The sequence below is a fragment of the Nematolebias whitei genome, chromosome 6, assembly GCF_014905685.2.
Source record: "Nematolebias whitei isolate Nwh7 chromosome 6, NemWhi1, whole genome shotgun sequence".
Taxonomy (NCBI): Eukaryota; Metazoa; Chordata; class Actinopteri; order Cyprinodontiformes; family Rivulidae; genus Nematolebias; species Nematolebias whitei.
This window is the reverse complement of record NC_056503.1, coordinates 24976238-25004170: the sequence shown is the minus strand read 5'-3', so window position 1 is coordinate 25004170 and position 27933 is coordinate 24976238. Positions and strand designations below refer to the sequence as shown.

General features: G+C 40.7%; 2 protein-coding genes across 2 annotated transcripts in view; both read right to left on the bottom strand.

The window, feature by feature from the left end:
• The window catches only part of brwd1 (bromodomain and WD repeat domain containing 1), a 40732-nt gene extending 28150 nt beyond the window's left edge, over positions 1 to 12582 (bottom strand). Inside the window, exons 1-10 of the mRNA XM_037677458.1 lie at positions 12543 to 12582; positions 12376 to 12434; positions 12239 to 12268; positions 11976 to 12035; positions 10805 to 10955; positions 10507 to 10605; positions 8141 to 8301; positions 7771 to 7992; positions 2540 to 2640; positions 328 to 398 (exon numbers count right to left, since the gene is read on the bottom strand). Of these exons, the coding sequence (XP_037533386.1) occupies positions 328 to 398; positions 2540 to 2640; positions 7771 to 7992; positions 8141 to 8301; positions 10507 to 10605; positions 10805 to 10955; positions 11976 to 12035; positions 12239 to 12268; positions 12376 to 12434; positions 12543 to 12579 (991 nt within the window). The 5' untranslated portion in view covers positions 12580 to 12582. The remainder of the gene's footprint in view (positions 1 to 327; positions 399 to 2539; positions 2641 to 7770; positions 7993 to 8140; positions 8302 to 10506; positions 10606 to 10804; positions 10956 to 11975; positions 12036 to 12238; positions 12269 to 12375; positions 12435 to 12542) is intronic.
• Positions 12583 to 20470: 7888 nt separating this feature from the next.
• Positions 20471 to 25832, bottom strand: LOC119410569 (non-histone chromosomal protein HMG-14A-like). The gene is made up of 6 exons (XM_037677457.1): positions 25697 to 25832; positions 24980 to 25009; positions 21618 to 21647; positions 21477 to 21515; positions 21250 to 21366; positions 20471 to 21176 (listed from the first exon to the last, which is right to left on the bottom strand). The coding sequence occupies exons 1-6, from the start codon at positions 25709 to 25711 to the stop codon at positions 21114 to 21116; spliced, it is 294 nt and encodes a 97-aa protein (XP_037533385.1). The 5' UTR covers positions 25712 to 25832; the 3' UTR covers positions 20471 to 21113.
• Positions 25833 to 27933: the final 2101 nt, after the last annotated feature.

The window sequence follows — 27933 nt, the reverse complement described above, 5'->3', positions numbered from 1 at the left end:
GGGTGTACCCCGCCCCTCGCACAGTGATTGCTGGACATGGGCACCGGCGACCCCCGTGACCCAAAATGGAATAAACGGGTAAAGAAAATGGATGGATGGATTAAGCAAAACTAGAAGTGATGGGTTTTTTCCGTTTTGTTTTTTTCAAATGTAATTTTGTTTTTCCAAATGTGATTCCGGCAACTTCCGCTTTGGCCACTTCCACTTTGGCTTAATGTAATTCTGTTTTTTCTAAATGTTCATTTACACCTCAGGGCCACTGTATACAACAGCTGGACACATTAAAAGTCATCTAGGGTGTTAAAATTTTAAAAAGTAAATCATTACCTGGACTGAATGAGGAGCACACCGTCTGAACTCCAGGCCTCGGCCGCTCTATGAATTTGTGTGGCCGATCACTAGGAAAAAAATTGAACGTTTTTTAACAATGTCTGACCACAGATTACGCTTCACTGACAAATGAAAAAGACCTCTGTGGAATGTGATGACGCTCATTGCCAGCACACTATTGGTAATTGTAACCAAAAACGTCAATCTTTATTTTATCAGATCAAAAGGAGTTTGCTTCTTGTTGTTTTGGAGTTATTCAGAGACTTCTGGGTAAATCTCCCAATTGCTTTGTGCTATTTAGCTTCTCTCTGCTCACTCAACCATACAAGTATAAACAGAACATTTTGTCTTGTTTTTATTAGTCTACCAAAAAAAAAAAAGGTTCAATTGTTCATTACACACCCGCTGACAAACTATTATACAGAAAATTGACCTTGATTTGTGACCTTGAAGCAGTGAGGATCAAAAGTGTACGCAACACTCCTAGTGATGATGTATGTTTGTATCAAGGTTCATGTGGACTGGACAAGAGAAAGTTTACAAATGTAAGGATGAAAAAATAAATAAATCTATGAAAATATGATTTTTACAATGTAAAGGAAAATAATGTGACATTTCTGATACATTGAACACACCACGTCTATATAACATTTACAAAGGCATTTTATTTGACATTTACACATTTCTACAGCTAAATCTAACAAGGTTGAGTCAGGTCCTCTGGATGGATTCTTCTCGTCTCGTCTTTTATCCAAAAGACTTCTTCAGTCTGAGGAGCTGCAATAAACTCAGTCTTATAAATACCACTTTCTCATTGTGGATCTACCAGTTTTCTGGTGTTCACATGATAAAGGAGGACCATCAGCCTAACAATTGGTTGTTAGTGCCTTGATGGCTGCTTGCCATTTACAGAGGGCTGAGTGATGCAATGACAACGTTGTAGGAAGGGAACATTTGAACACTGAGGCCTCTGCCTGTTTAATTATGATGGAGGGGTTCTCTTCACAAGAATGGCAACATTCAAGGGCTCGACTTACTCCATCTGAAGTGACAAAATCGGCTCTCATTGTTGAAGTTGCCAGACGAAAATTAAATTTTTTCTTTGCAGAGCAGCTTCACCCACCCCTTCTCGACACAAGGCCCAGACCGAACTTTTTCTCACAGGCATATGTGCCAAGTGTTGCACGACTGGTCAGAAGTTTGCGAAATTTGGAATGCGGAAATTTGCTCGGACCGTCAGCTGCACGACTCTTCAAACTAAATTAGACACACAGCAAAAAAACTCCTGGATGAAGATTGTGCAGACATTGTGTATGGAGGAGTCCGTCTGCTGAAATGTGTAGTGCTTTTTCATGATGGAGTTGTGGCCAAACAGTGGATGCAGGGATACAGTGGAGACTCTGGCAGGAAGAAACCTGTGCAGTGATGTATATACTGCAGCGGGAGGGGTTTCCCAGGAGCTCTACGTTTGTGTCTCGTGGACTAGAAAAGGTGTGCGCGAATGTTCCTACAACCACGTGACCATGTGTCGACTTCGCACGACTTCAGATGGAGGAAGTCGGGCCCACTCGTCTCTCAAACCACGTTCCTCTCCATCAAGGATGTGAACATCTTCATCCTTGAACGAGTGACCGCTGGCCTGGAGATGAATATAGACCGCAGAGTCCTGGCCTGATGACTCTTAACTTGTGCTCCAGTGGGTGATGGGAGTCAAACTGCATGTACTGGTCTGTGTGTGTCACAAACCCACCCAGGTTTGAGAGAGGAGTAAAGAAAGCCATCTTCGTGAAGACCATCCGTCCATTGTTATACAAGGGCGGAGGCCTCTGTGTAAAAGCTGTCCCCCTCTTACAACGTTGTTATTACATCACTCAACATTCTGTTAAAAGCAAGCGGCCATCACAGCACTAACAATCGGTCGTTAGGCTGATGGTCCTCCTTTACCATGTGAACAGCTAGTTTTAACGGTCACCAGCAGACTGGTTGATCCACTACGAGAAGGTGCTGTTCATAAGACAGTTTACTTGCAGCTCCTCAGACTACAGAAGTCTTCTGGATAAAAGATGAAACATTTCAACAAAGAAGACCCTGTCCAGAGGACCTGACGTAACCTTGTTACATTCATCAACCTGGATGCATCAGTACACTACAGCAGAACATTTCTGAATATCCTGGTTTGCATCGTAAACACAAACAAAACACTGCTCACCTAAAGTTTATATTGTTGGCGTCCCACTGCCAGAAACAAACTGTAGCATCAGTTCCAGTTGACAGCATGTAACGTTTGGAGCCCTTGGCAAATGGTGAAAACTACAAGCACAAGAAAATCACAGATCAGATCGCAGCTTACTTAGATACACGCATATTATATACAAAGTACGCACACACACCCATCCGGAAAGTATTCACAGCGCTTTACTTTTTCCACATTTTGTCATGTTACAGCCTTATTCCAAATTTTATTAATCTTTAGCATGATGCTGCCACCACCATTATTCACTGTAGGGATGGAGTTGGCCTGGTTTCCTCTAAACATGACTTGCCTGTGGTGGCGCTGCACCAAGAACTACTGAAAGAAACAACACAAAAACCTCTGAAGAAGACACTTCTTCTGGAAATAAAAACAAAAACAGAGTGGCATCAAGTTTTAGCGGTTTTAGGAGTTATATTTTGTCATTTTTCAACCATGGACTCAGCATGAGTGGAAGATGAGGCAGAAGACCATGGAGAGTATTGTTTTCCACACAAGGCAGCTGACGGCTCCATATGAGCTAAGAGAAATGCGTGTTTGTTTACCCTGTGCTGTACTCCACTTCCTGCTTGTGGAGCAGTGCCCGTTCCGTTTACATTCACACTGTAATCGAACCGCGCTCAAGTTTTCTTCTACCGGACCGAGACCTAGGTTTTAGCCCGGGCCAGAGTTCGCCGTTTTGCTCCGTGACAGAGTTCCATGGCGAGTTCACACCTCCCCAAACGAACCGGACTTCCTAGGAAAACGGGCTAGAGTTCGGGACAACAGGGCTGGTGTGAATGCACCCCGAGAGTCCTTCAGGTGCCTTTTGTCAAACTCCAGACAGGCTGTCATGTTGTCTTTTATTGAGTGTCTTTCATCTGGCCCCTCTACCATACAGGCCTGATTAGTGGATTGCTGCAGAGACGGTTGTCCTTCTGGAAGGTTCTCCTCTCTTCACAGAGGAACGATGAAGCTCTGACAGAGTGACCATCTTGGTCACCTCCCTGACTACAGCTCTTCTCCCCCGATCGCTTAGTTTAGATGACCTGCCAGCTCTAGAAATAGTTCTGGTAGTTCCAAACTTCTTCCACGTCTGAATGATGGAGGTCACTGTGCTCATTGAACCTTTAAAGCAGCAGAAAGTTTTCTGTATCCTTCCCCAGATGTGTCCCTCAACACGATCCTGTCTCAGATCTTTTAGTGTATATCTTAGGATATATCCTTACATACTGTTTCTTTTATTACTTTATATTTTTGCTATTTTGGGGTATAACTGCGACCATGAGTACACAATTATGTTCCACCTCAAGTAACACACGTGATGCGAATGACGATAAAGAAACCTGAACTTGAACTGTCTCGGAGGTCTACAGACAATTCAAGAGTCTTGACTTCATGCTTGGCGTTTGTGCTCTGACATGCATCGTCAACTGTGGGACCCGACATACAGACAGGTGTGTGTTTTCAAATCAAGTCCATTCAACTGAATTTACCACAGGTTGTCTCCATTTAAGTTGTAGGAACAGCTCAAGGATGATCAGTAGGAAGCGTACAGGATGCATCAGAGTTCAATTTGGAGCTTCGTGGCAAAGGCTGTGAATACTTGTGTAAATGTGATTCATTTGTTTTCTATTTGTAATAATTTTACAACCGTCTCAAAAAATGTTTTTTCACCTTGTCATAATGGGATATTGTGTGTAGAATTATGAGGAAAGGGATTAATTTAATAGAATTTGGAATAAGGCTGTAACATAAAATGTGGAAAAGGTGAAGCTGTGAATACTTTACGACTGAACTGTGCGCACACACACACACACACACAGTTCATGCATACACACACAAGCATATATATATGTATACATGCATACCCCACACCCTAACAAAGCAGGCTGAAGAGTAACATCCCACCTAGCTTTCCTTGGGGAAAATGAAGATATTGATCTTGTTCCTGAGCTACTATTGACATCTTAAAGGTTACATTTGATTTTCTGTTGTGTCTAAAAATCAATCATGGTTTCTAATCACTAAAAATAAGCTAAGGTGAAATACATACACCAGATGTTTCTGCTCTTTTAGGGGAAATCTGTTTGGACCACGACAATGTCTGACACATGTTAGCTCCTACTTTTCATCTTAATGCAGACTATTAAAGCTTAAGAGTAAAACTGAAATAAGAATAGAAACAAAATCACAGGAAGAATTAAGAGTAAAGTTAACCACCAAGAAAAAGCAAAGAACTGCAGTGATTTGTGTATTACTACACAAATGAAATTAGTGAAAAAATACACAAAACTTTTATTTGAGAAAAGCAGTTCACAAAGCTAGTTAAAAAGAAAAGGAAAAGAATGTGGAATACCATTACTAAAGCCTTTAAACAAAGTTTTTTCCAAAACAAATTTTTTTAGTTATTTCTAAAAATATCTCTGTAACAAATGACCATTTCTAGACATTTCTTCATCCACAAGGAAACACCAAAATCAGCCCTAAACATCTGTATGTAGCACTGTGAGACGCTGCAACAAAAGCAGAAACAAAGTGTGGACCATGCATAGAACCCGTCCACTGGGTGCAAAATGTAACGACAAGAAAACGAGGACCTCGGGTCGTACGCCAAATTACAGATGGGGCATTGTTTCCCAAATTAGGACTGTCACGATAACAAATTTTGCTGGGCGATTAATTGGCTCAGAAATTATTGTGATAAATGATAATATTGTTTGAAATTTGACAGTAATTAGTAATTATTGTCAAATATAAGAAGAAATGTTGGTTAATTTTTTAGTGTAGTACCTTTTTTGACCACTGGATGGCAGTATAAGACTGTTTGAACGGAAGGATGGATAGTGAGGGAGCGAGCAGCGTGTCTCTTAAAAAAAAAATGGGAGGGAGGCCCCTTGACGTGACATGGGCTATTTCTCGGTTCTCAAAATGGTGGACGCCCGGTGTGGTTTGAGCTTTTTAGCATAGCATTTTTCACACAAAGCTTTTAATTAAAAAAAGAATAAAATTAAAATAAAAAAAAATCAGTAAATAAGTTCTCAGCTTCTTTTTGCAGGAAAAAAAAACTTTTTCACAAAGGCACGGGTTTCAACTGTGAATTTTGGAACTTTGACAAGACCGAAGTTTTTTCCTGAGGTCGGCCTGTTAGCTTAGCTTCTCAGTTTAGCTGCTTTTAACGATCCATAAACGTGATTTTGGACAGTTAAAACAGATTTTAAAGAAAAGAGAAAGGGAGGGGTCAGTGAAGAGCACCTGAGCCTTTTGTCATCCAGTGTCCAGTAGAAAGAGAGACACACGAAGAAACTAGGGATACACAATATTATCGGCATGGTATCGGTATTGGCCGATATTAGCGTTAAATTTCAATATTGGACATCGGCCATTCCATTAAAATAACGCCCCGATATAAAAAAGGCGCCGTTTTTGCCTGCAGCGGCAGCACAACGTGATGACGTCACATGCCCCTACCTGATCTCACAGCGGAGAGGAAAATTCAAAATGTCGGCGGTGTGGAAGTTTTATTTTTCGTTGGTGAGGATGTCAGATTCCAAAGATTTTTGGACTACGTTGAGCCTCACTACATCGTCCGCAGTCGGAGATATTTTTCCGACGTAACGTTACCTGAGTTACAAGCCGTCATTTCCGATGTCGTTGAGAAGCTAATAGCCGATAGCACGACTTGTTGGGTGAGTTTTACCACAGACATTTGGACGTTGTGTTAGCCCCGTTAGCATGATTAGTCTTAAGGCACAATGGATAGACAAAAACTTTGAACTTAAAAAGTCTGTCCTTAATGCACAAGAGTGCAGAGGATCTCACACTGCAGCTAGAAACCTGGAACAAGCCTTCACAAGTGAGACAGCATCGCAGGTGACTAATGCTAATAAATAACATTTAACACTTTTCATTTAATATAAGTTAAAGTGCTATGCATATCATATGGCTGTTACTGAATATGTCACCAGCTCTAACAGCTGTTACACAATTTTTGTAGCAAATAAGTCTAAATAAGAGGAATATGTTCTGACAAAGGAACGCACATAAAATATCGGTATCAGCATCGGTTATAGGCCGAATAAGTTTTAACATATCGGATATCGGCCAAAAATCCAATATCGTGCATCCCTAGAAGAAACGATAAAGCTGCTAAATAAAAATGAAGTTGGTAGTTTATTTATCATGCGATGAATTGATTTATTGTTTATTGCAACAGGCCTATTCCAAATGTTGCTTTTCTTGTGTAGACAGTCAAACAGCAAGACTTTTTCCAATATACTCATTTTGTTAAACTGTGGCAAAATTGTTGCTCAACAATTTAATAAACGTTAAACAATCACCGTCATGGGGCGGCCAACTCAAACCAGTGATTAATTAGCAAGCAGCAGAGACCAGCAGCAACACAACAGCTCACAACGACATTTATTTATTTATTTATTAACCTTTATTTAACCAGGCAAATCCCATTGAGATCACAGATCTCTATTGCAAGGGACGCCTGGGCCTGAAGGCAGCCTAACATGCACGTTTTTGATATGCGAGAGGAAACCAGAGCACCCGGAGAAAACCCACGCAAGCACGAGAAGAACATGCAAACTCCACACAGAAAGACCGCAGGTCCAACCGGGGATTGAACCCAGGACCTTCTTGCTGTGAGGCAACAGTGCTAACCACTGATCCGTTACCCTGATGTATAATGACATCATGGTTCTCAAACTTGCAGGCCCAAGACATCACAAATCCAGCAAAATCACAAGAACATGGAATATTCCCTTTTGATTATCTTTATGAATTTAACAGTATGGCCAGGAGTCCATACTCAGTCTTACAACTAAAATCTATTTTTGCCTAAACTCATTTTAACTGTTTAAGACAACTTTAGGCTTACGAGAGGTTTTGACCACTCAAACAACCTTTCAAATACAAAAGCAACTAATTTAATCCGTTTCTGACAAATTAGCTGAAAGAGAATGGATGCCAGAATGTTCCAGGTGAAATCGTACTCTGCCAGTCCAAATGCATAAACATAAATAGGCAACTGGGACAGTAACCGTTTGGACCGCAGGAAAGGGTACAACGTGAATAAGGGGAATGACAGCTAATTGCAAAAAGAAAAGTATTTTAGCACATTGGCATAAAAGGAAAAACTGGTCTACTTGTCTTGATAGGAAGAAAAAACTGTTTTAACAACAGGTAAATAAAACGATTACCTGTAGGGAGGTAATAGATCCACTGTGTCCTTGCAGCACAGCCACGGAGGCACAGGTACGAAGGCACCACACACGTATGGTCTTGTCACAACTTCCTGCAGCAATTAAGGTGTTCTCATAGTTGACAGCCAAGTCTGTGATCTCTGCAGCATGTCCTCTCAATGTCGAATGAAGTCTTCCATCAAATGAAGACCAAATCTTCACTAGACAGTCATCTGAGCCCTTCATAAAAGAAAGGGAAAAACAGACAGAAAACTAAGAATCTGGTCATACATTTGAGATTCTCAATAATTAAGACCTTTGTCCACAGTCAGACGAGTAATCATTCCATAAATAATACAGTTAATCATAAAAATGTGTTGCATCTTACTGTGAAGATTCGAAGCCCGGTGCGATCAAATGCAATACAGTACACAGCAGACAGATGCCCCAGGATCCGCCTGTGCAGACGCATGTGCTCATAGTTGCCGACAGGACTGATGGAGCTGAAGCACTGCACTCCCGTCAGCTCTCTCCCTCGATGAACCTTTACTGTTGAGAGGAAGAGGGGAAAAAGACAAACCTTGAGAGAACGGTGATAAAATGTTACAGATGAAGACGCTAATCACAACACAATAGTGTTTAAATTGGGAAATAGTGGAGGACGGTGGGGAATCTTTTTTTTTTTCTCCATTCATCCTTTATTTATACAGGTAGTCTCATTGAGTCACGAGAACGCATTTTCAAGAGAGACCTGTTTTTGGGAGCAGATGGTGGGGGTTAGGAGCCTTAACATACTTTTAAGCTCAGATAAAATAAAAAAAATTGATTTTGCATATGAGGCAGCACGGTGGCGCAACTGGTAGAGCTGCTGCCTCTCAGCGAGCAGGTCCTTGGTTCAAATCCCGGCCCAGGGGCCTTTCTGGGTGGAGTTTGCATGTTCTCTCCGTGCATGCATGGGTTTTCTCCAGGTACCCCTGTTTCCTCCCACAGACCAAAAACATGCATGTTAGGCTGATTGGTAACTCTAAGTTGTCCCTAGGTGTGAGTGAGAGAGTGAATGTTTGTCTCTATGTGTCCCTGTGATGGACTGGAGAACCATCCAGGGTGTACCCCGCACCTCGCACAGTGATTGCTGGACATGGGCACCGGCAACCCCCGTGACCCAAAATGGAAGAAGCGGGTAAAGATAATGGATGGATTTTGCATATGTAATTTTTTTTTCTACGTTTTTAAAAACAAAAACATCCCGACATCTACGTGTGAGTGGAGCCCCCTAGTGGTCGGCCACAGTATGAGTGTTTGTTTTGGTGGGTGTGCGCCTATCGCCTTGCCAACTTGGGCAGGAGCGATAAACAGGAAATGGGGGCTTGGAAGGGACAAACTACCTACTACTAGTCTTTTGCTTTATTGTGTGGAGCTGGGAGATAATCAACTAGTTTCAATCGGAAAGAAAGTCAAGCCCAAATAAGAAACTTCACGTTCAAAACAAGGCTACAAAACCACAACCTGTGACTCACAATATTTACAAGCGACTTTAGAAAACAAACAAGCCCAAAGTCGCTTATAATAACCAGACTTTGCAACTATGCACCTTTTCCACCCACATTTTGATGTTGACGGTACCGGGAGTTGAACCCGCGACTTTCCAATCGCAGGCCCATCTTCTCTAGCCTCTGCGCCACCACTCCCCCCAAAGAATCATGACAGGATGAGCTTCAAAAGGAAAAACCTTTATGCTTTAATCATGACCTGTAATTTGCCATTCACACAACTTCTTACTTTTTCTTTTCCCCATTAACACTTTTGTTTGGTACAACTACATTAAGTAAAAACAAACAAGCTGAATGTTTCTGTGCTTTTAGGATTTTGTCTACTCATCTCTCTTTTAAACCTTTGCAAAACTGATTATGTAGCGAACGCGTTAAACTTTTCCTACTTCTGATTAAGACTATTTTTTTCCAGCTTGTTGTTTACAGTAATTTACATGAAAGCTCATTAAAACTTCTTTTTTAAAATAACAATCACAAATGAAAGAAAAATGGCACTAAAATAATCCAAAGGTCTCTAAATGTGAGCTTTCCAGACATAACTGATCTTGACAGAGGCACGTCTTCAGACTTATTGTATTGTTACGGTACATTCGCACGCATGGGGGCTGTGGGAGCTTGGTGGTTAGTACTGTGGTTTTATAATCCTGGGATTGTGAGTTGGAGCCCAGGTTTGGTGTGTTAAGGACGTCCAGTGTAAAACAATTGCCAATCTCGTAAGTTCACTGGCTGGAGCTGCCCAAGCAGAAGGGACCAGCAAAAAGAAAAACAGCTCTACATTCACATGGAGAGCCAGGAGGATCCTGTAGAAGCCGTGTGTGCGTGTTATGTTCCTTCAGCAGGACATACTGAAAACAGGTCTAACAAGACTCTGACAGTATAAAGGCAAAAGGTGCCTCGCAAACACGATCAACCAGGAGAGATGAGTTTTACAGCGCCGAGCAAGATGACTGAGTGAATGAATTATTTTGGGTTCTGAGTTAATAAACTACAGTGGGATGCAGTGGAAAACAATCTGACAAGCATGGCAGGCAGTTAATTGCCAACAAAGTAGAAACACAAACATATTCAAATACTAAGAACAAGAATAAAATTACGTTTTTGAGACACAAGTGCAGAACTACAGCAACAACAACAATTCAAGTGCATCCTGAGGTTCATCTAATTTGTTACCGCAAAGAGGAACAGAGAGCGACATGACACCCACCCAGGTGTGGAGGTTGTTTGTTGTTCAAAGGCCTCTCTGGTGGTCTGCCCCGGTGAAGAGCTGCATATGTCGAAGCTTTCAACCGCACACTGTCACGGTCTGCAAAACACAACACATATAGTTCACATAGGGATTTAACGCACAACCAGATGCATTAGAACAAAAATAAATAAATCATATCTGGCAACTGCACACACCAACTACTGACATGTCCTAATACGTAAACAACTTTGACTACACAAACTGTAAATTAAAGTTTGTCACGTTTCCTGCTTGTAACTTTAAAGTGTGGTAGCACCTTTCGTAGTCCTGAGCACGGACTGCTTTCCTGACCCCAGGAGAGAGTATACACCTGGGACACAAGATGGCACCTCTTTGTCAAGGAGGGGTCCAATTTGTTTACAAATCCGGAGCAAATGGTCAGGTGCAATATGTCTGTTGGCCACGACCTGTCGAGGCAAACAAAACCAGAATTGTCACTAGACACAAAGTACTACCAACGTTTAACAAACTGGACGATTGACTAAAATGGAATTTAATATGTATATTGTGGTTTTTTTTTTTAAAAAGGGACACCTCTATGGTTACCGTTCTGCTATACATAAAAACTATATAAACAAAGCATGGAAATACTTCAGCTTGTGTGTTTTCTGAACAATGAGCTCATCTCAGTTTCTAAATTGTTCAAAACTTCATTCAGTTAAATACATTCAACCGCATAGTTTGTTTTAAATATATATTATTCCATAGATCAATTGTTGTCACCACTCTTACCTATTCCTCTCAAGTTACAGCGGCTTTCTATTATTTTTAGATGATCTCCAAAATACCTCTCATTTTTATCTGAACATTAAGATCAAGTTCAAAACAGCATTGTGTAGAATTAAAGGCATTCAGCTGAGTTGTGATAAATTTAATGCATGTTTCCTAAGGCTTGTTTTAGTTGTACGAAAGTTACTGTATCGGTGTAAAAACTAACATTTTGCTGCTTCATAATAAAAAATGTCTGAAATAAGTTATTTCGTTCCTTTCTCTGTAGGGCGTGGCTTTATATGCAAATTAGTTTTTAATAGACCAATCACAGCGCAGGTCACAGGCAGAATGACGCAGCGCAACATTGTGATTGGTCGATAACGCTCGGGCTCTCGAGCCAAACGAGAAGCCGACCTACCCGGCCTAACTGCAACGCGACAGCTGGGACAAAACAACAATAACGTCCAATTTAATGCGCCTTTCACGACGCGTTTCAAAACTTTACTCTGAACAAATTATTCGGCGGGTACTGGCTTTGTCTTAATCGCTCATTGCACTCAAAGGACACTGAACAGTAGGCCAAGAAGGAAACAGAACAAAGACCGTAAACAAGCACAGAGCGTGAACTCCCACGCGCGCGCGCGCGCACAGCCCCTTGTCAGAGGACAGCGACAACCGTTGACAATAAACAAAACAAGCAAAAAGTTAAAGCTCACCACATCTTCGTATGTTCTCGGGTGCTCGTTTCCCAGCCAGTCCAGTCTTCCTGGTAAGAGCTGTCAAAAACAAGAGTTTGGTAAAACGGAGTTTCCACAGAAAAAAGCAGGCAGGAGCATTTTTAGCTTAAAAACCGGCTGGTGTCAAATGAGTGGGGCAATTAAAAGTCGACTGAGTTTGGAAAGTGTTGTGCCGAGACTCGCTCAACGCCGACGGCTAGCTGCTAGTTAGCAGTGGACTAGCAGGCAGCGACAATACAGACCTGATGTTGCTCCAGCTCAGCAGCGAGGACCTGCGGAGGATGAACAACGTGTTTCTGGTCAGAAAGCCGCTGTTAACAGTTACTGTCAACTGTGTTGAAATTCAACAAACCGTGCTAGTCAAAGCTCGCCAGCTCACCTCAGCCGCTCTCCGACAGGGACCCGTAGTTAGGAAACGAGAAATTAAATAATAGAGCTCTGAAATTAAACAGTGAGTACGTTACCATCCAGCGGAGGAAAACAGCTGGGGAGTCAATTAGTGCGAGCGATGTGAATCAAAAACTGAGTTTACTTTCTGCGGCTTACCCGACTCAAGGAGCGAAATGTTCCGATTTTTGGCCATGGAATCGGCCGCAGGTTTGGAGAGGTGAAGTAAATTTCAGGCAAACTTTATGGCTGTTGAGAATGTGATATATTTATTTAATTCCGGCTACACGGCGCTGACCCCCCTCCACGGTTGCTCCCGCTTTCTATCCAGCCTGTTTGCAGTCGCCATTGGAAGGATGAGGCCTAAGCGCTACGAGTTAACTTCCGCCACCGCGGAGGAACACAGGAAAAAGGGGGCAGGGAGGAGCGGTCCGGCAACAAAAGACACACGTCGGAGTTAGCTTGAGCACGAGCTACGTTTGGTACCCAAACGGTAAATGAGACATACATTCGGGTTTTAAATGCGCATTTAAATCAGATTATAAAAACTAAAATGTACATAATGCTGTAATGACACGTACAACCCCTCCTTTGTCAACAAGGTCGTGGGTTTTGCGTGTGACGTCATAGATAATGGTCGTTGGCTTATCCTGATGTATGCTCAATAATCCAGGTAGAAAAATCCAACAAAGTTAAATCAGGTCCTCCGGACGGATGCTGAATAAATAAATTAATAAATAAAAACTTGCTGAAATGTTTCGACTTTTATCCAAAAGACTTGGTCTGAGGAGCTGCACTAAACTCAGTTTTAGAAATAGCCCCTGCTCAAGTGGATCAAGGTCAGTGTTGCCAGATTTCGCGATAGAAACAAGCAACCAACTATCAAAACAAGCCCAACTGGCAACCCACCACCACATTGCATAAAACAGATGCTGTTTTTAAACAGTATGAACATACATTTATTATGGCATTGCACATAAACAACAGCAACATCATGCTAAACACTTTGAATAACATACTTTTAAGCTCTGATAAAAATACATTTTGCATTATGTAATTTTTTTTCTAAATATTAAAAAAAAAACATCCTAACGTCTGCGTGTGAGTGGAGCCTCCTAGTGGTGGACCACAGTATGAGTGTGATAAGGGGACGTGGAAGGGACAAACTATCTACTACTGCTCATCTTTTGCTTTCTTGTGTGGAGCTGGGAGGTGATCAACTAGTTTCACTCGGAAAGAAAGTCAAGTCCAAATAAGCAACTTCACGTTCAAAACAAGCCATAAAAACCGCGACTCACAAGATTTGCAAGCCCAAAGTCCCTTATAATATGCAGACTTGGCAACTAAGATCAAGACTGTTGGTGACATCCAGAACTGTTCACATGCAAAAGGAGCACCAGCAGCCAATTGGTTGTTAGTGCTCTGATGGCTGCTTGCTATTCACAGCCAGAGAATGTGTAACAAAGTTCTGATCGTCTGATGTGAAATTAATCTCACATCTAAAGTTTGCTGTATGCATGCATAGGAATGTATAGCATTGCAGAGCACCCAGTAAGTCCAACAATAATTGATCATGTGAGGAGAAAAAGGTCAAATGCAAAATGTATGTGCATTTAGATTTATTTACGGTCCCAGGAATAAGCATTACAGTATATGCATAATAATATACTCAATGAATGCGAAGGCTATTCTATTAGAGGAAATCAGATATTTTTGTATATTTATTGAAAAGATTGTGGTTTTCCCTCAAAAAATTGAAACTTAGAAAAATATATAAATACTCTTTTGTTAAACTCATTTCAACTAATCAAACATTTGTCCACACTTGTTCTACCTACAATAACTGGTCAGTTTTGGAACCAGTTATATTAGTTGTTAATGTGAATATTTGTCAGAGGGTCTGCATTTATGGACTCAAGTTTGTTCTGGTTCCGCTGTTTGCCTGTAAAGTTTCAAAGTAAAGTTTGCAGTTGTCAATCTCTTTTCAGTTTTATGATCAGTGTTCAGTAAAATGATGAACATTTGGAATATTGTTTTATAACTTAACCCTGCTCTAAACTTCTCAACTTCATTCCTGACCGTCTGGTGTGTTCTTTAGTCTTCATATTTGATCACTTATACTGGTAACAAACCTCCGAAGCCTTCACAGAGCCACTCACCACACTCCTTACATGTTTACTTGTGAAAAACATTTTTTATTCCACTTGTATTTTTTCCACTTTGTTGGTCTATCAGATAAGATGCCAGCACAAACTTTTCAAGTTGCAGTTGTAACGTGAAAATATTGCAATGTTACATATAGAAAAGTTCAAAAGGTAGGAATTAGAGCCTGACCAATGTGTAAATTTTGGCTATCACCAGTACCGATCTAGGGATGGGAAGGCTAATGCCAGTAACTGATAATGGCTGACAGTTTTTGAGCTTTGTCCACCCTGTTTGAACACTTGAAGTCTTGAAACAGTGTTCCTAACATCCATCCATCCATTATCTTTTACCCACTTCTTCCATTTTGGGTCACGGGGGTCACCGGTGCCCATGTCCAGCGGTCACTGTGCGAGGGGCGGGGTACACCCTGGACAGGTCGCAAGTCCATCACAGGGACATCAAGTGCGTTACAAAAATATGAATTAAACAAAGAAACACCCTTCCCTGTTCATTGTTTAAACCAGTGGTTCTCAAACTGGGGTTCCTGGAGGTCCGTGAGCCAGTGCTTGGGGGTCCACTAAAAATTTTTTAAATTTCTTTACAAGCACGTAGATATTTAACAACCTGTTAAAATACAACAAAATGCAGAAAATCACATCTACTGTATTCAAAATTCTCTGGGGGAGACCCCCCCCCATATATTAACATTCCAGCAATGATCAGTTTACAAATGAAGCTCTATTACTTGCTACAACTGTTGTTATGATTCTGTTCAGTTTTATATAAAAAGTCTTCTGTAATAATTTGAAGAATATATGTTCATTATGTGAATATGTAAAGTTTTAAAGTTTGATACTGTTAATTTTCTTAAAACTGTAATTTTTGGAAGTTGGAATCAGAAAATGTTGTTAATTAAGTGAGGGCAGCACGGTGGTGCAACTGGTTGCCTCTCAGCGAGCAGGTCGCCCCGGTTCAAATCCCGGTGCCTTTCTGGCTGGAGTTTGCATGTTCTCTCCGTGCATGCGTGTTTTCTCCTGGTGCTCGTTTCCTCCCACAGACCAAAAACATGTTAGACTGATTGGTAACTCTAAAGGTGAGTGAGAGAGTGAATGGTTGTTTGTCTCTATGTGTCCCTGTGATGGACTGGAGACCTGTCCAGGGTGTCCCCCACCTCTCGCACAGTGACTGCTGGACACGGGCACCAGTGACCCTCGCGACTCAAAAAGGGAAGAAGCGGATAAAGATGATGGATGGATGTTAATTGTGTCTTGAATTAAAAACACCGCATGTTTAAAAGTACCTGTATAAAATTTGTATTAACATTAAAGTACAGGTCTTAAGTATTTATGTTACACAAATATATCCATTGTATTAAAGAGACAAATTGAAGAAAATTATTTAATAAACATGAGAGTTATGAGGGGGTCCCTGAAACTTTTTCTCCCCTGTAAGGGGTCCCTGAACCCAAAAGTTTGAGGACTCCTGGTTTATGTCAGTCACGTATGATGAAGGCCTAATTAGCATTGACCCCAGCAGCGTTTTTTCTTTTCTTTGCTGAGAAGTAAAGATTTCAGACAACAAACAGTGCATTTCATTGAAGACAACAAAGATAACATTACTAACACCGATAAATTTTACCTCTACGCTGGATTTATTGCTCTGGCTAAAGTTTTACGAGGCTAGGTTATCTAAACGTTGGCTTGCTAACTTGAGAGGCATAAGGCAAGCGTGTTGCATAATTTATTTATTTTACAGATCAGTTACTATAAACGTATGCTTTGTTCAGCAAAACAACTACAATCTTGCTCCCTGCTTCAGCTGTGCTGAAAGTGAAACTTAATGTGAATGGACATGACTTGAAAGTAGTCTTCATGCGCACTCTGCTGGATACATTGTATAATTGCGCCTTTTTTCCCAGTAACAGCTGGTTCCCAGTATTTTAGGAGTGAAAAGTAGGTGTTTAAATTGGTGCATAATGGGCCAACTATCATCAATGTCCCCAAATGCCACGTCAGCCCTACCGATGGTTGTGCTCTAGTGGAAATGTATTTATTTTGAGGCACTGTAGATTTGAGTCGACTGCTGAGCAAAATCTCTGAGTTCACTGTGAGTTGCAGGGTTTCATTTGTAAACCAAACAATGCCGGAACGCAAAAAGCGGGCAGGCGGGGGTGGTCATGACATTTCCTGCATTCTGGTGTATTTTACAAAGATGTTACAGTAGATTAACATGAAACAAACGATGTAAACTCATTATTGAAATCTTCATGACTGCAAAGCGTTCACAATGCGAACCCGCTGCAGCTCTGCAGGTAAGGGGCGTTCACTTCAGGACAAATTGAGGTCACTGATTGGTCAGTTGCTGATGTGCCTACTGGGATAATTGACAGGCGCGACTCGTGCAAAAAATATAAAAAAGCATAGATTTACTGGCCCGTTTAAGACCGACATCATTTATTCCATATTTGTGAAATGTTTTGGTGAATCTAAGGTTTGAGAATTGTTTCCTTACAAAATCTTAATGATGGTTTATTTTTCTGGGGTGCTGTGTTAAAATGTAGGGTTCAACAAGCACTGCTCTAAGTCTTTGGCCACACCTAGAAAAACTGCCTAATATTTAGAGCTTTGTCACCGACTTAGAAAAATGTTGCTCTCAATCCTCGTGCTCAGTTCAGAAAAGTGTCCTGGTCGCTCCGACATAAATACTCTGACTGCACGACAAACAGCTTTACGAGCCAAGATCATCGTCTCTTTTTTACAGTTCAGATAACTCCTGCAGTGATTCACTCGTCAGATTGTTCACACAAAAGCGTAGCAACTTATGAGAAGTGCAAAAAGCTTAATGATATTTTTGTGTTTTTTAATAATAAAATTGTCCGTGACTTTGAACTTTTAGGGGCAGAGATTTTTTTTTTAAGAGCAGATGCAGAAATGCAAAGCGACAGCTCTGATGTGATATTAGGAAGCTCGTTGTTTAAAATGAGTGTTTATGTAATTATTTTCAGTTTACAGCCAATATACACTGCCTGGCTCAAAAAAAGACGTTGCCACCAAAAAGTCACACACTAATATTTTGTTGGACCACTTTTATCTTTGATTACATCATGCATTCACTGTGGCTTTGTTTCAATAAGCTTCTACAATGTCACAAGATCTATTTCCATCCAGTGTTGCATTAATTTTTTACCAAGATCTTGCAGTGATGACTAGACACTAGACATGATGGGTGCATCACTTCACCTGCCTCTCTTCTTACCCTGATGCACCCATCACTCTGGAACAGGGTAAGTCTGGACTCATCAAACCACATGACTTCTTCCATTGCTCCAGAGTCCAATCTTTATGCTCCCTAGCAAATTAAAGTCTTTTTTTTCTTCCAGTTAACCTCACTGATTAGTGGTTTTCTTAAGGCTACACAGCTGTTCAGTCCCAATCCCTTGAGTTTCCTTCACTGTGTGTGGAAATGCTCTTACTTTCACTATTAAACATGTCCCTGAGAGCTGCTGTTGTTTTTCTTCCATTTGATTTCATCAAACATTTAAGTGATCGCTGATCATGATCATTCAGGATTTTTTTCTGGACACATTTCTTCCTTGAAGACAATGGGTCCCCACTATCCTTCCAGGTTTTAATAATGTGTTGGACAGTTCTTAACCCAATGTTAGTAGTTTCTTCAGTCAACTTAGATGTTTTCTCTGCTTGATGCCAATGATTTGACCCTTCTCAAACAGACTGACATGTTTTCCACGACCAGACGATGTGTCTTTCAACGTGGTTGTTTAAGAAATGAGAAGCAACTCATTGCACCAGTTGGGAGTTAAATAACTTGTTGCAGCTGAAAGATAATCATCCATGCAGTAATTGTCCAACAGGAGGCTCGTACCTTTTTGCTTAGTTAAATCCAGTAGGCAACTTTTTTTGTCCAGGCAGTGTAGGTTTTATTCATTCAAGGCAGTCAAATTTGTTCATAAACTTATTTTTAGGCCCGAGAGTTCCTGGATCCAAGAAAACAGTTCCTGTCAATGCCTGCCGGGTCTCAAATGAAGCCCTGGGTAGTTGTATTTTGTACGTTTGCACCACTCTTTTCTAGTTGTTGTTTAGGTTGCATTTCCTTCTTTGAAGCACTGCAGTCAATAAAGCAACATGCTTTGTAAAAACGGAGAACACACATCAAGTCGTCAGGTTTTAATGGAATTATCTTTGGACTTTGAGCCTTGGCTAAGAAAATGTGAGGGTAGAGGAGTTCTCTTATCAAACGTACGATCGAATAACTTTCCAAAAGGAAATAAGCACAAATCAATCCTACAATTTAGATGCATTAAAAAAGGCATATATTCAAGCCTCGTTGCTTGATTTGATCAATTTACATGAACAAAGACATCAAAATCTCTGCTAGAGCGAAATGCTCTACAATTATAGAAAAGTATTAGTTTGGCCAAAATTTCATTTCAAGCCATAAAACTATTTCAACATGTTCAGCTGGTAAAGCAGCTAATTATTACGAATTTATTCAAAATGGCCAAAGGGAAGCTCAGCCCAATGTTCTATTTTTAACATGTTATGAAGAAATGAATATATAAACTAGTCCAGCTAATCTGCATTAATCCAGACTGCTGCTGAGAACTCAACCGAGTAACAGAAAGGAAGCAGCAAGTACAAGTAATTGAAATATTTCAGTGTCTATTAGTGAATGGGATTTTTTTTTTTTGGTCATCGTTGTCAATCTAAATTTTTTCCTGCTAACAAAAGTACATATGATTTCATTTTTTTAATTATAATTAACAGTACAATGGCTGCACAATATTTTAATAAAGTATCTTTGCAGCATCAATATCACAAGACTACATAAACCGAACCAAGTTGAAGTGCAACACAGTTTTATACGTATTTGACCAAATGAAGACAGAACAGAAATGTAAGAAAATTGGGGTTAACAGCTTCTGGTATTCATATTTAACAATGTCACTGCGTGTTTTTCTAATATTGAACACACAAAACCGACTGAAATGAGAAACAACACAAAGACATTTCCCCACTTTAATTGGCATTTTAAACCTTCCATAGCAAAAACATTTCTTTAAAAGGAAAGAAACTGTACATTGAAAGAACTCCCAAACCATACAGCTGCTTTTAACAGAAGACACCACCTTGTTTAAAGGGCAGCTGAAAACATTGGTCTTTGTTTCGAAGTGTCAAAAAATAAACATCTCCTTCTACCCTCCTGAGACACAGTATTAATTTTTGTGCACTGTAGTACATTTGTTTTGCTTATATCTCATACTACATCTATCACTACAAACTTCTGATGTTTCTTTGACATTTCTTGCCTTTAAGCTGCTGTTTAATACACTATTACATTTCTTTATTATTGTTTAGCGTATATCTTACATTCTTGTAGTTTCTTTTTTGTATTTTGGCTATTTTTTGGTGGGGTAACTAGGACCTTGAGTAAACAACTTTGTTCATGTACCACGTGTGATGCAAACGACAATACTTTGCCAAGCTTCCCTTTCCCGTCTTATCAAAATGGCTGGCATCCCTACAAGCTCATTTTATGGAATAAAAGTACCGGACATTACATTTAATAAAGGACTTCTCCCCAGGGATCAAGAAACTGAAGCACCATCCAAATGAGAGAAAAAGAAAATACAGTGCAGTCCACTTGCCAGCAATGGTCAAGAGTCCATGGCCCTTTATGTGCAGCTCGTCTGGCTGTGTGCAACAGTACAACATATGTGACATGTGCCACATGCATCATAAATGACTGGACTTCTGTGAGGACAAAGGTCTAACCTGTTGTTCTTAGGCCAGTTGCCTAAAGCTCGAAAAGTTAGAACCTGATCTGCTTTTCTGTTTTACATAAATACGTTTATTATTTGGGGGAGTGGTGACGCAGAGGTTAGAGAAGGTGGGCCTGTGATCGGAAGATCGTTGGTTCAAGCCCTGACAACATCAAAAATGTGGGTGGGGTAGGTGAAGCACCCACACCTGCCCCCACCCTCATTCGCCTCACTCTGAGCCCGGTCCCTAAACCACCACCATCTGCTCCCTAAACAGGTCTCTCTTGAAAATGAGTTCTCGTGGCTCATGAGACTACCTGGATAAATAAAGGCTAAATGAAAATAAAAAAGATTTAATATTCTGTTCACAAATATTTCTGTGGAGTTTTCAATTGTCACAGTCATTTCTTAAAGTGTTAGTGTTTCACACTTTCGATCAACAAAGCCCCGTTGTGTACCATTTAATAAAAACAAAACAGGTTCTGCAGTGTGATTTTTACAACCCCAAACCTTGATTTATATGAAACAATTAAAATAAAACCAAGATACTGGTACTTTTTCTCCAGGGTCTCAGGAGGATACTGAAAAGGATGAAAGAGCTTTAAAAGCACAGCAGACTTTTCCCAGTCCTGATAAAGGAATGCAACAAAAGAACACGCCTCCCTTTACAAAAGCTCTGAAAATGTAAGTGATATAGTAGTTTACATATAACAACACACACACAAAAAATTACCCTGCTAAAAACAATTTAGAAAACCGTAGCTAAAATATTCTCTGCATTTTACAAGAAAAGGAGACCGTTAAATCTACTCTGTTGCTTCCTCTTCAGCCTTGTCCTCCTCTTTGTCAGCCTGAGCTGCGCCTGTGGCCTGTGAGGGAAACATGCTTAATGGCTATGATCTCAGATAAAAATTTATTAAAAAGAGCCAAACTCATCCCCACCTCATCAGCTTGGTCTTCCCCATTTTCTGCAGGAGTATCATTTTCGGCCCGAGCTTGTTTTTTCTCCCCGGCCTTGGCCTTCGTTGCCTCCTTCACCTTCTTGGTCTTTGATGGTGCCTACCACGAACACGCCAAAACAAGAGACGGACTATTAAAACTAAAGCTTGACCGATAAGAAAATGCACGCAGTGTGCTCTTTCGCAATTAAAAAGAATGGATTTCTGCACCTTTTTCTTTTCTGCTTGTGGTTTAGGTTGCGTTTCTTTCTGTGAAGCAAACACACAATACAAATAAAGCAACAACAACATGATGCAACAATGGAGTGCACATGTCATTTCTTAAACTGTCAGGCTCTTTGTGGAACTTACTTCTGACAACCTTTGAGACTTACGCCTTGGCTGAAAGGAAAAATAAAAAAGAATTTTGTGGATCAGTAAATTCTGTACGAGTCTAAAACATTATCGAAGAGAAATAAGCACAGAAGAAACAAACAATTCTACAATTCAGACACAAATACGTTTAGTTAAGTTCCATGTCCACGCCTTTTTTGCACGGGATCTGTGAACTCAATGATTCACCTGGTTACATAAAAGGTTAACAAACGTTAAAGCGTTTTTAAAAAGCAGACTCCGTCCTCGTTTGGCATGAGCAAAAATATGAATGAATGAACAGAATAAAAACAGAAAGCAGGATTTGTTTTGAAAACTAGGACCATGAAACCAAAAGTCAAAGTTAAATTATTTTCTTGCTTACTTGTTTTTTTTCACTTGCACAAAGTTAGAAAGTGCAAGTGGTTATACTGCAGAGCTGGACTCTAATGTCTTATTGGCCTCTGCTGTGCAAATATCGAATTTACAGGTGCTGGTCATAAAGTGAAACTTGTATATTCATTCATTACAGACTGATATATTTCAAATGTTTATTTCTTTCAATGTTGATGATGATAACTGACAACTAATGAAAACCCTTGACCCTGTTGGGTCTGGTGTATCACATCTTCCTCTTCACATTACCTCATAGATTTTCTATGGAGTTAAGGTCAGGTGAGTTTGCTGGCCAATTAAGAACAGGGATACCATGGTCCTTAAACCAGGTACTGGTAGCTTTGGCACCGTGTGCAGGTGCCAAGTCCTGTTAGAAAATGAAATCTGCATCTTCATAAAGCTGGTCAGCAGCAGGAAGTATAAAGTGATCTAAAACTTCCTGGTAGACGCGACAGCTGTGTTGACCTTGGACCTCAGAAAACACAGTGGACCAACACCAGCAGATGATATGGCACCCCAAACCATCACTGACTGTGGAAACTTGACACTGGATCTCAAGCAACGTGGATTCTGTGCCTCTCCTCTCTTCCTCCAGACTCTGGGACCTTGATGTCCAAAGGAAATGTAACGTTTACTTCATCAGAGAACATAACTTTGGACCACTCAGCAGCAGTCCCAGGCGAGACACTTCTGATGTTGTCTCTTGTTCAAGAGTGGCTTGACACAAGGAATTTGACAGCTGAACCCTTGTCTTGCATAAGTTTGCGTGGTGGTTCTTGAAGCACTGACTCCAGCAGCAGTCCACTCTGTGAATCTCCCCCACATTTTGAAACGAGTTTTGTTTCAACATCCTCTCCAGGGTGCAGTTATCCCTATTACTTGTACACTTTTTTCTACCACATATTTTCCCTCCCTTCGCCTCTTTATTAATGTGCTTGGACACAGAGCTCTGTGAACAGCCAGCCTCTTTAGCAATGACCTGTTGTGTCTTGCCCTCCTTGTGAAAGGTGTCACTGGTCGTCTTTTGGACACATGGTCAACTCAGCAGACTTCCCCATGATTGTGTAGCCTACAGAACTAAACGGAGACCATTTAAAGGTCTTTGCAGTTGTTTTGAGTTAATCAGCTGAATATAGTGTGGCACCAGGTGTCTTCAATATTGAACCTTTTCACAATATTCAAATTTTATGAAATACTGAATTAGGGGTTTTCATTAGTTGTCAATTATAATAATCAACATTAAAATAAATAAACATTTAAATATATCAGTCTGTGTGTAATGAATGAATATAATCTAGACACCAACAGTCATGTGAGTGAGATACTACCTTTATTCTGGCTAAAATATTGTTAAGTTCACCAGCAGAGCCACAGAGCAGTGCTGCTGCTATGTGATGCAAATGACCAGAGTTTGAAGTAAATAACTGGATACTGCAAAATTACCTGCACTCTTAAGAGTCTAAAAAACAAACTTCATGTGAACATATATGAAAGGTACGAGATTACTGTTGTTCCAGGATGACATCAATTTACCGGTACATCAGCATTGGCTGCATTCAGACTAACCCTTAACCCATAAAAATTAAATCTATTTCTTAAATCTAAGACCTTTCAAAGACAATACAACAGGTAAGATATTAATTGTTCACAACCTCTCCACAAAACACTACTTTAAAATGAACTACAATCGTCCCTCACTACTTCAGTTTTTCATTGTCAACTTTAATATTACTCATGTGATTGAGACAGTACAGGTAAAATAAATAAATAAATAAAATACTTTGGACAGGCACTGCCATTTTGTAGTTTTCTTTCAATAAGCCTAAACTGTAATGCCAGACAAAATAACTAGATTACCCAGAAGTCAACAGTGCTTCGGGCCGCTGCTTTCCGTCAAAATGTTTTGAAACGTAAAGTCAGAAGTAATGATCTATACAGCTCACAGAACTGGCAGTAAAGTCACAAATAATCCTGAAGCTCAATTATCCAATACGGTCCATATCCACACTGGTTTGTCGTCATATTTATTATCTGCATCGTTTTTATGTCTATATTTTTGATTTACTTCATTTTGTATATTGCTTTGTCTGTTGTTCTGTCTGTACAGCAATTTGGTTGGCCTTGTAGCCGTTTATAAGTGCTCTATAAATAAAATGGTATATCAACCTGGACGGGGCGGTGGGTTTCATGCTGCAGGGTAGGTCTGTAGAACCGGAACAGAGCTGCTGCTCTGCAGAGCTGGTCAGTAAAATTTTGCAGTACTGTACAGTACATACGTTGTTAAAATTACATCGATTTAAGAGTTAAGAACAGTGCACGAGTGTGAGAAAGGTTTATAAAGCCTTCAAATATAAATACTAAAATAAATATAGCGTTCCTACTTCATGGTTTTTCAGCCATCGTGGTGATACCTGGAAAGTAACCCCCACGATAATCGAGGAACTACTGTACGTTAGGCGGTTGAAATGAGTTTCCTCTGCAGGGTAGCTGGACTCTCCCTTAGAGATAGAGTGAGTTCAGTTATACAGGAGAGACTCAGAGAAAACTGCTGCTCCTCCACATCGAGGAGCCAGTTGAGGTGGTTCTGGCATCAGGTAAGGATGCCAGGTATGTCCAACTGGGAGGAGACCCCGGGGAAGACCCAGGACACGCTGGAGAGACTATGTCTCTCGGTTGGTCTGGGAACACCTTGGGAGTCCTCCCAGAAGATCTGGAAGAGGTGGCTGTGGAAAGAGATGATTCAAGGGCCTCCCTGGTCAAACTGCTGCCCCCATGACCCGACTTTGGAATAGGCGGAAGATAATAAATGGATGGATACTGAGTTATATCATCTCTAATACATCCATGTCTACACTGGATTGTGCATAATTACACAATAGTCTGTTTTTGCATTTTCTACACCCCGTTTTTTAATCATAGGAAGTGAAAACAAACGTCCATGTCAGGATGTCTCTGGACCTACTTACCTCTGAAGTTGCATCTGCATCAGATGTTGCCTGCGAGAGTCAAAGAAGAATAAAATAAAAATCAACAAGAACTGAAAAACAGCCAGCTGTTCTCCTTCACATTAAATCACAAAATTATACATCATCTGTAGGATATTATGGTCAGAGAAAGGTTCAGACTTTTGTATTCGCACAGAACATCCACTGCGCTCCAGCTCGTTTCAAAACGTGCCGCCATGTTTTCCGTCAGCTGCACATGAAACTGGACACCGTTTCAACAGCAGCTTCAAATCTTACCAGGGCGGGCAGCAAACTGCGTCAAATATAAGGCCTGACTAGAACATATATATACATATATACATATATATACGTACACACACCGTTACGTGAAAAAGTGCGCACTTAACCAGCTTGTGACGTTCACGACCGATAAACCCTTCAAGTTAAAACCTGTTCTGACGGTGGTCGGTTACACTCCTTGATTCAGTCTACAAGCTAAACCCTTCTGGAGTTAAGAAGCGAACGGGGGTGAAGTCCGACCACACGACGTGACTGTGCAGCTCTCAAACTTGCTCTTCTAAAGGCATGTTGGCCCAGTAAAAAAAAAAAAAAAAAAGGCGCCACTTCCCTGAACGCATCATACGTGGCCTCGGTTAAAAAAAAAAAAGGCGGTTAACGTTACAAGCGCGTCGAAAAATACACGCGACGATAAGTTTACCAACTTTAATGCACACTTACTTTTTTCCTTCCCATTGTTGCTGACTTTATGACGGAATAACGGAGCCTTTAGTGTTGGAAGAAAAGCACCGCAGGAAGGCTGAAGTGAACAGCCTCTGTCTGGAGCAGTGTGCGTGTACTTACATGACGGTCCGACCAGTACCACAACTAGCTCATACCGGATTGGATCGCTCGCTCGGTATATTTATCTCTTATCCTACCAACCTGCAGGAAGAGCCAGTCTCCGCCCATCGCTTCCACTGATTGGCTTTGAGGTCAGGGCAGCGTGATTTTGAAACACAACATCTCACCTGTGTGGGCAGCATGGGTGCCAATCAGTCTGCAGCTGACACACAGTCCTGACAGACTCGCCCCAGCTAATATTTGTGTGAACGCTTTTTTTATTTATTAACAATCTCACTATTGATGTCTTTTTTCTGGTTCCCTTTGTTTTACACATTTGTGTGGGAGCATCTAACTCGTTCTGCAATTTTTGTGCTATTTCAACCGTTCATACAGGGGCGATTCTAGAATATGACCTTTAGGGGTGCTCAGCCCCCAGTTCTGACAATGGCTCTAACAACAAGGTGGCCAGAAGCATTTGTAATGTGGTGGTGGGTTCTCCCCCATAAAATTTTGAACAAAGTAGATGCCTTTTCCTGATTTCTGGTGTATTTTAACAGGTTGTTAATAAATAAAGCGCTATGTGTTGTCATCATTGTATGTTCCCATGCAAAGACGAAATTGGCTCTCTGCATTTAACTCATCGCACGTGGGATACACCCAGATAGAGCAGTGGGCAGCTATGTAAGCGCCCGGGCAGCAATTCGAGATTAGGTGTCCTACTCAGAGACACCACGCGATGTGCAATGACCGGGGATTGAACCCAAGACCTTCGAGTCCCGTGTCGGCTGCCCTGCCCCTACAACAAAACATCTAGGTTTACCGTAATTTTTGGCATATAAGTCACTGTTTTTTTGTTGTTGTTTGTTTTGTTTTTTTTGCATAATTTACATGCCCTGCAATTTATAGGCCGAAGCGACGTATTTATGGATTTTTGCCCCATATTTATAAACCAATTTTTGGCTGAGATATGACCGTTTTCATTCATTCTGACATAAAAAAAATTGAGCAGTACCCCTTTCAGCCACTAGATGGCAATAGAGTAGTAGTTGCAATGAGGCATGCCGTTGTATCATGTAATAGGTAAAAGTGGTTATAGTGACCAATTCAAAAAATTTCAACACAAAATCAACTGGACTTTATTTATTATACTTTAAATTTAATTGTTTTTGTCTTGAACTTTTTTTGAATTTACCATGTCCTGGATGACTGAGAATCTTCACCAGCTATTAATGACACAATTGTCTTGCCACCTTCTGCTTGCTGCTTGGAGCAACCGTCAAACCAGTTGCACCGCCCCGGCGAAATGCAGCTAATTTGACCATTAAAGTTCATTTATTAAGCAAATGTTAGACTGAGACACACCTTTGCTATAATTTCGAGCAAACAAATAATTGTTTTGCAAATGTTAGACTGACACACACCTTTTCTATAATTTCGAGCAAACAAATAATTGTTTTTGGGTGTTAATCTTGTTAAATTATTGTGAAAGTACTCCCGTGCACACTCTTGTGGCCGTTATTTGGCAGCCCATCGATTTTTGGCACAACACCGGCCCACCTTTCTGGGTTGTCAGCGGTGACGTGTAACAAACGTGACGCGTCAGCGGTGACGCATAATATATGCAACGTATTCGGCGAAGCGACGTATTCGGCAAAGCAGCGTATACGGCGAAGCAACGTATTTATGGATTTTTCTACTTTTTTAGACATATTTGGACTGATGCGACTTATACGGCGGTGTGACAAGTATGGCAGAAAGTACAGTATCTACGTAAACATTTGATTCAATAACGATTTTAGAGAGCAGGACACAGGAAGAAGTAGCCTGACCCACAGCTCTCCTTGTGTGAATAGAGCACACAGCTCAGTGTTGCCAGATCTCCGAGGCTGTTTTAAACAGTATGAGCATACATTTATTATGGGATTACACATAAACAACAGCAAAATTATACTCAACACTTTGAATAACATACTTTTAAGCTCTGATAATTAAAAAAATATTTAGCATATGTAAGAAATATGTAAATCTGATTTTTGCTACATATTTTTAAAAACAAAACATCCTGACATCTTCGTGTGAGTGAAGCCCTCTAGTGGTCGGCCACAGTATGAGTGTTTGTTTGGGTGTGCAGT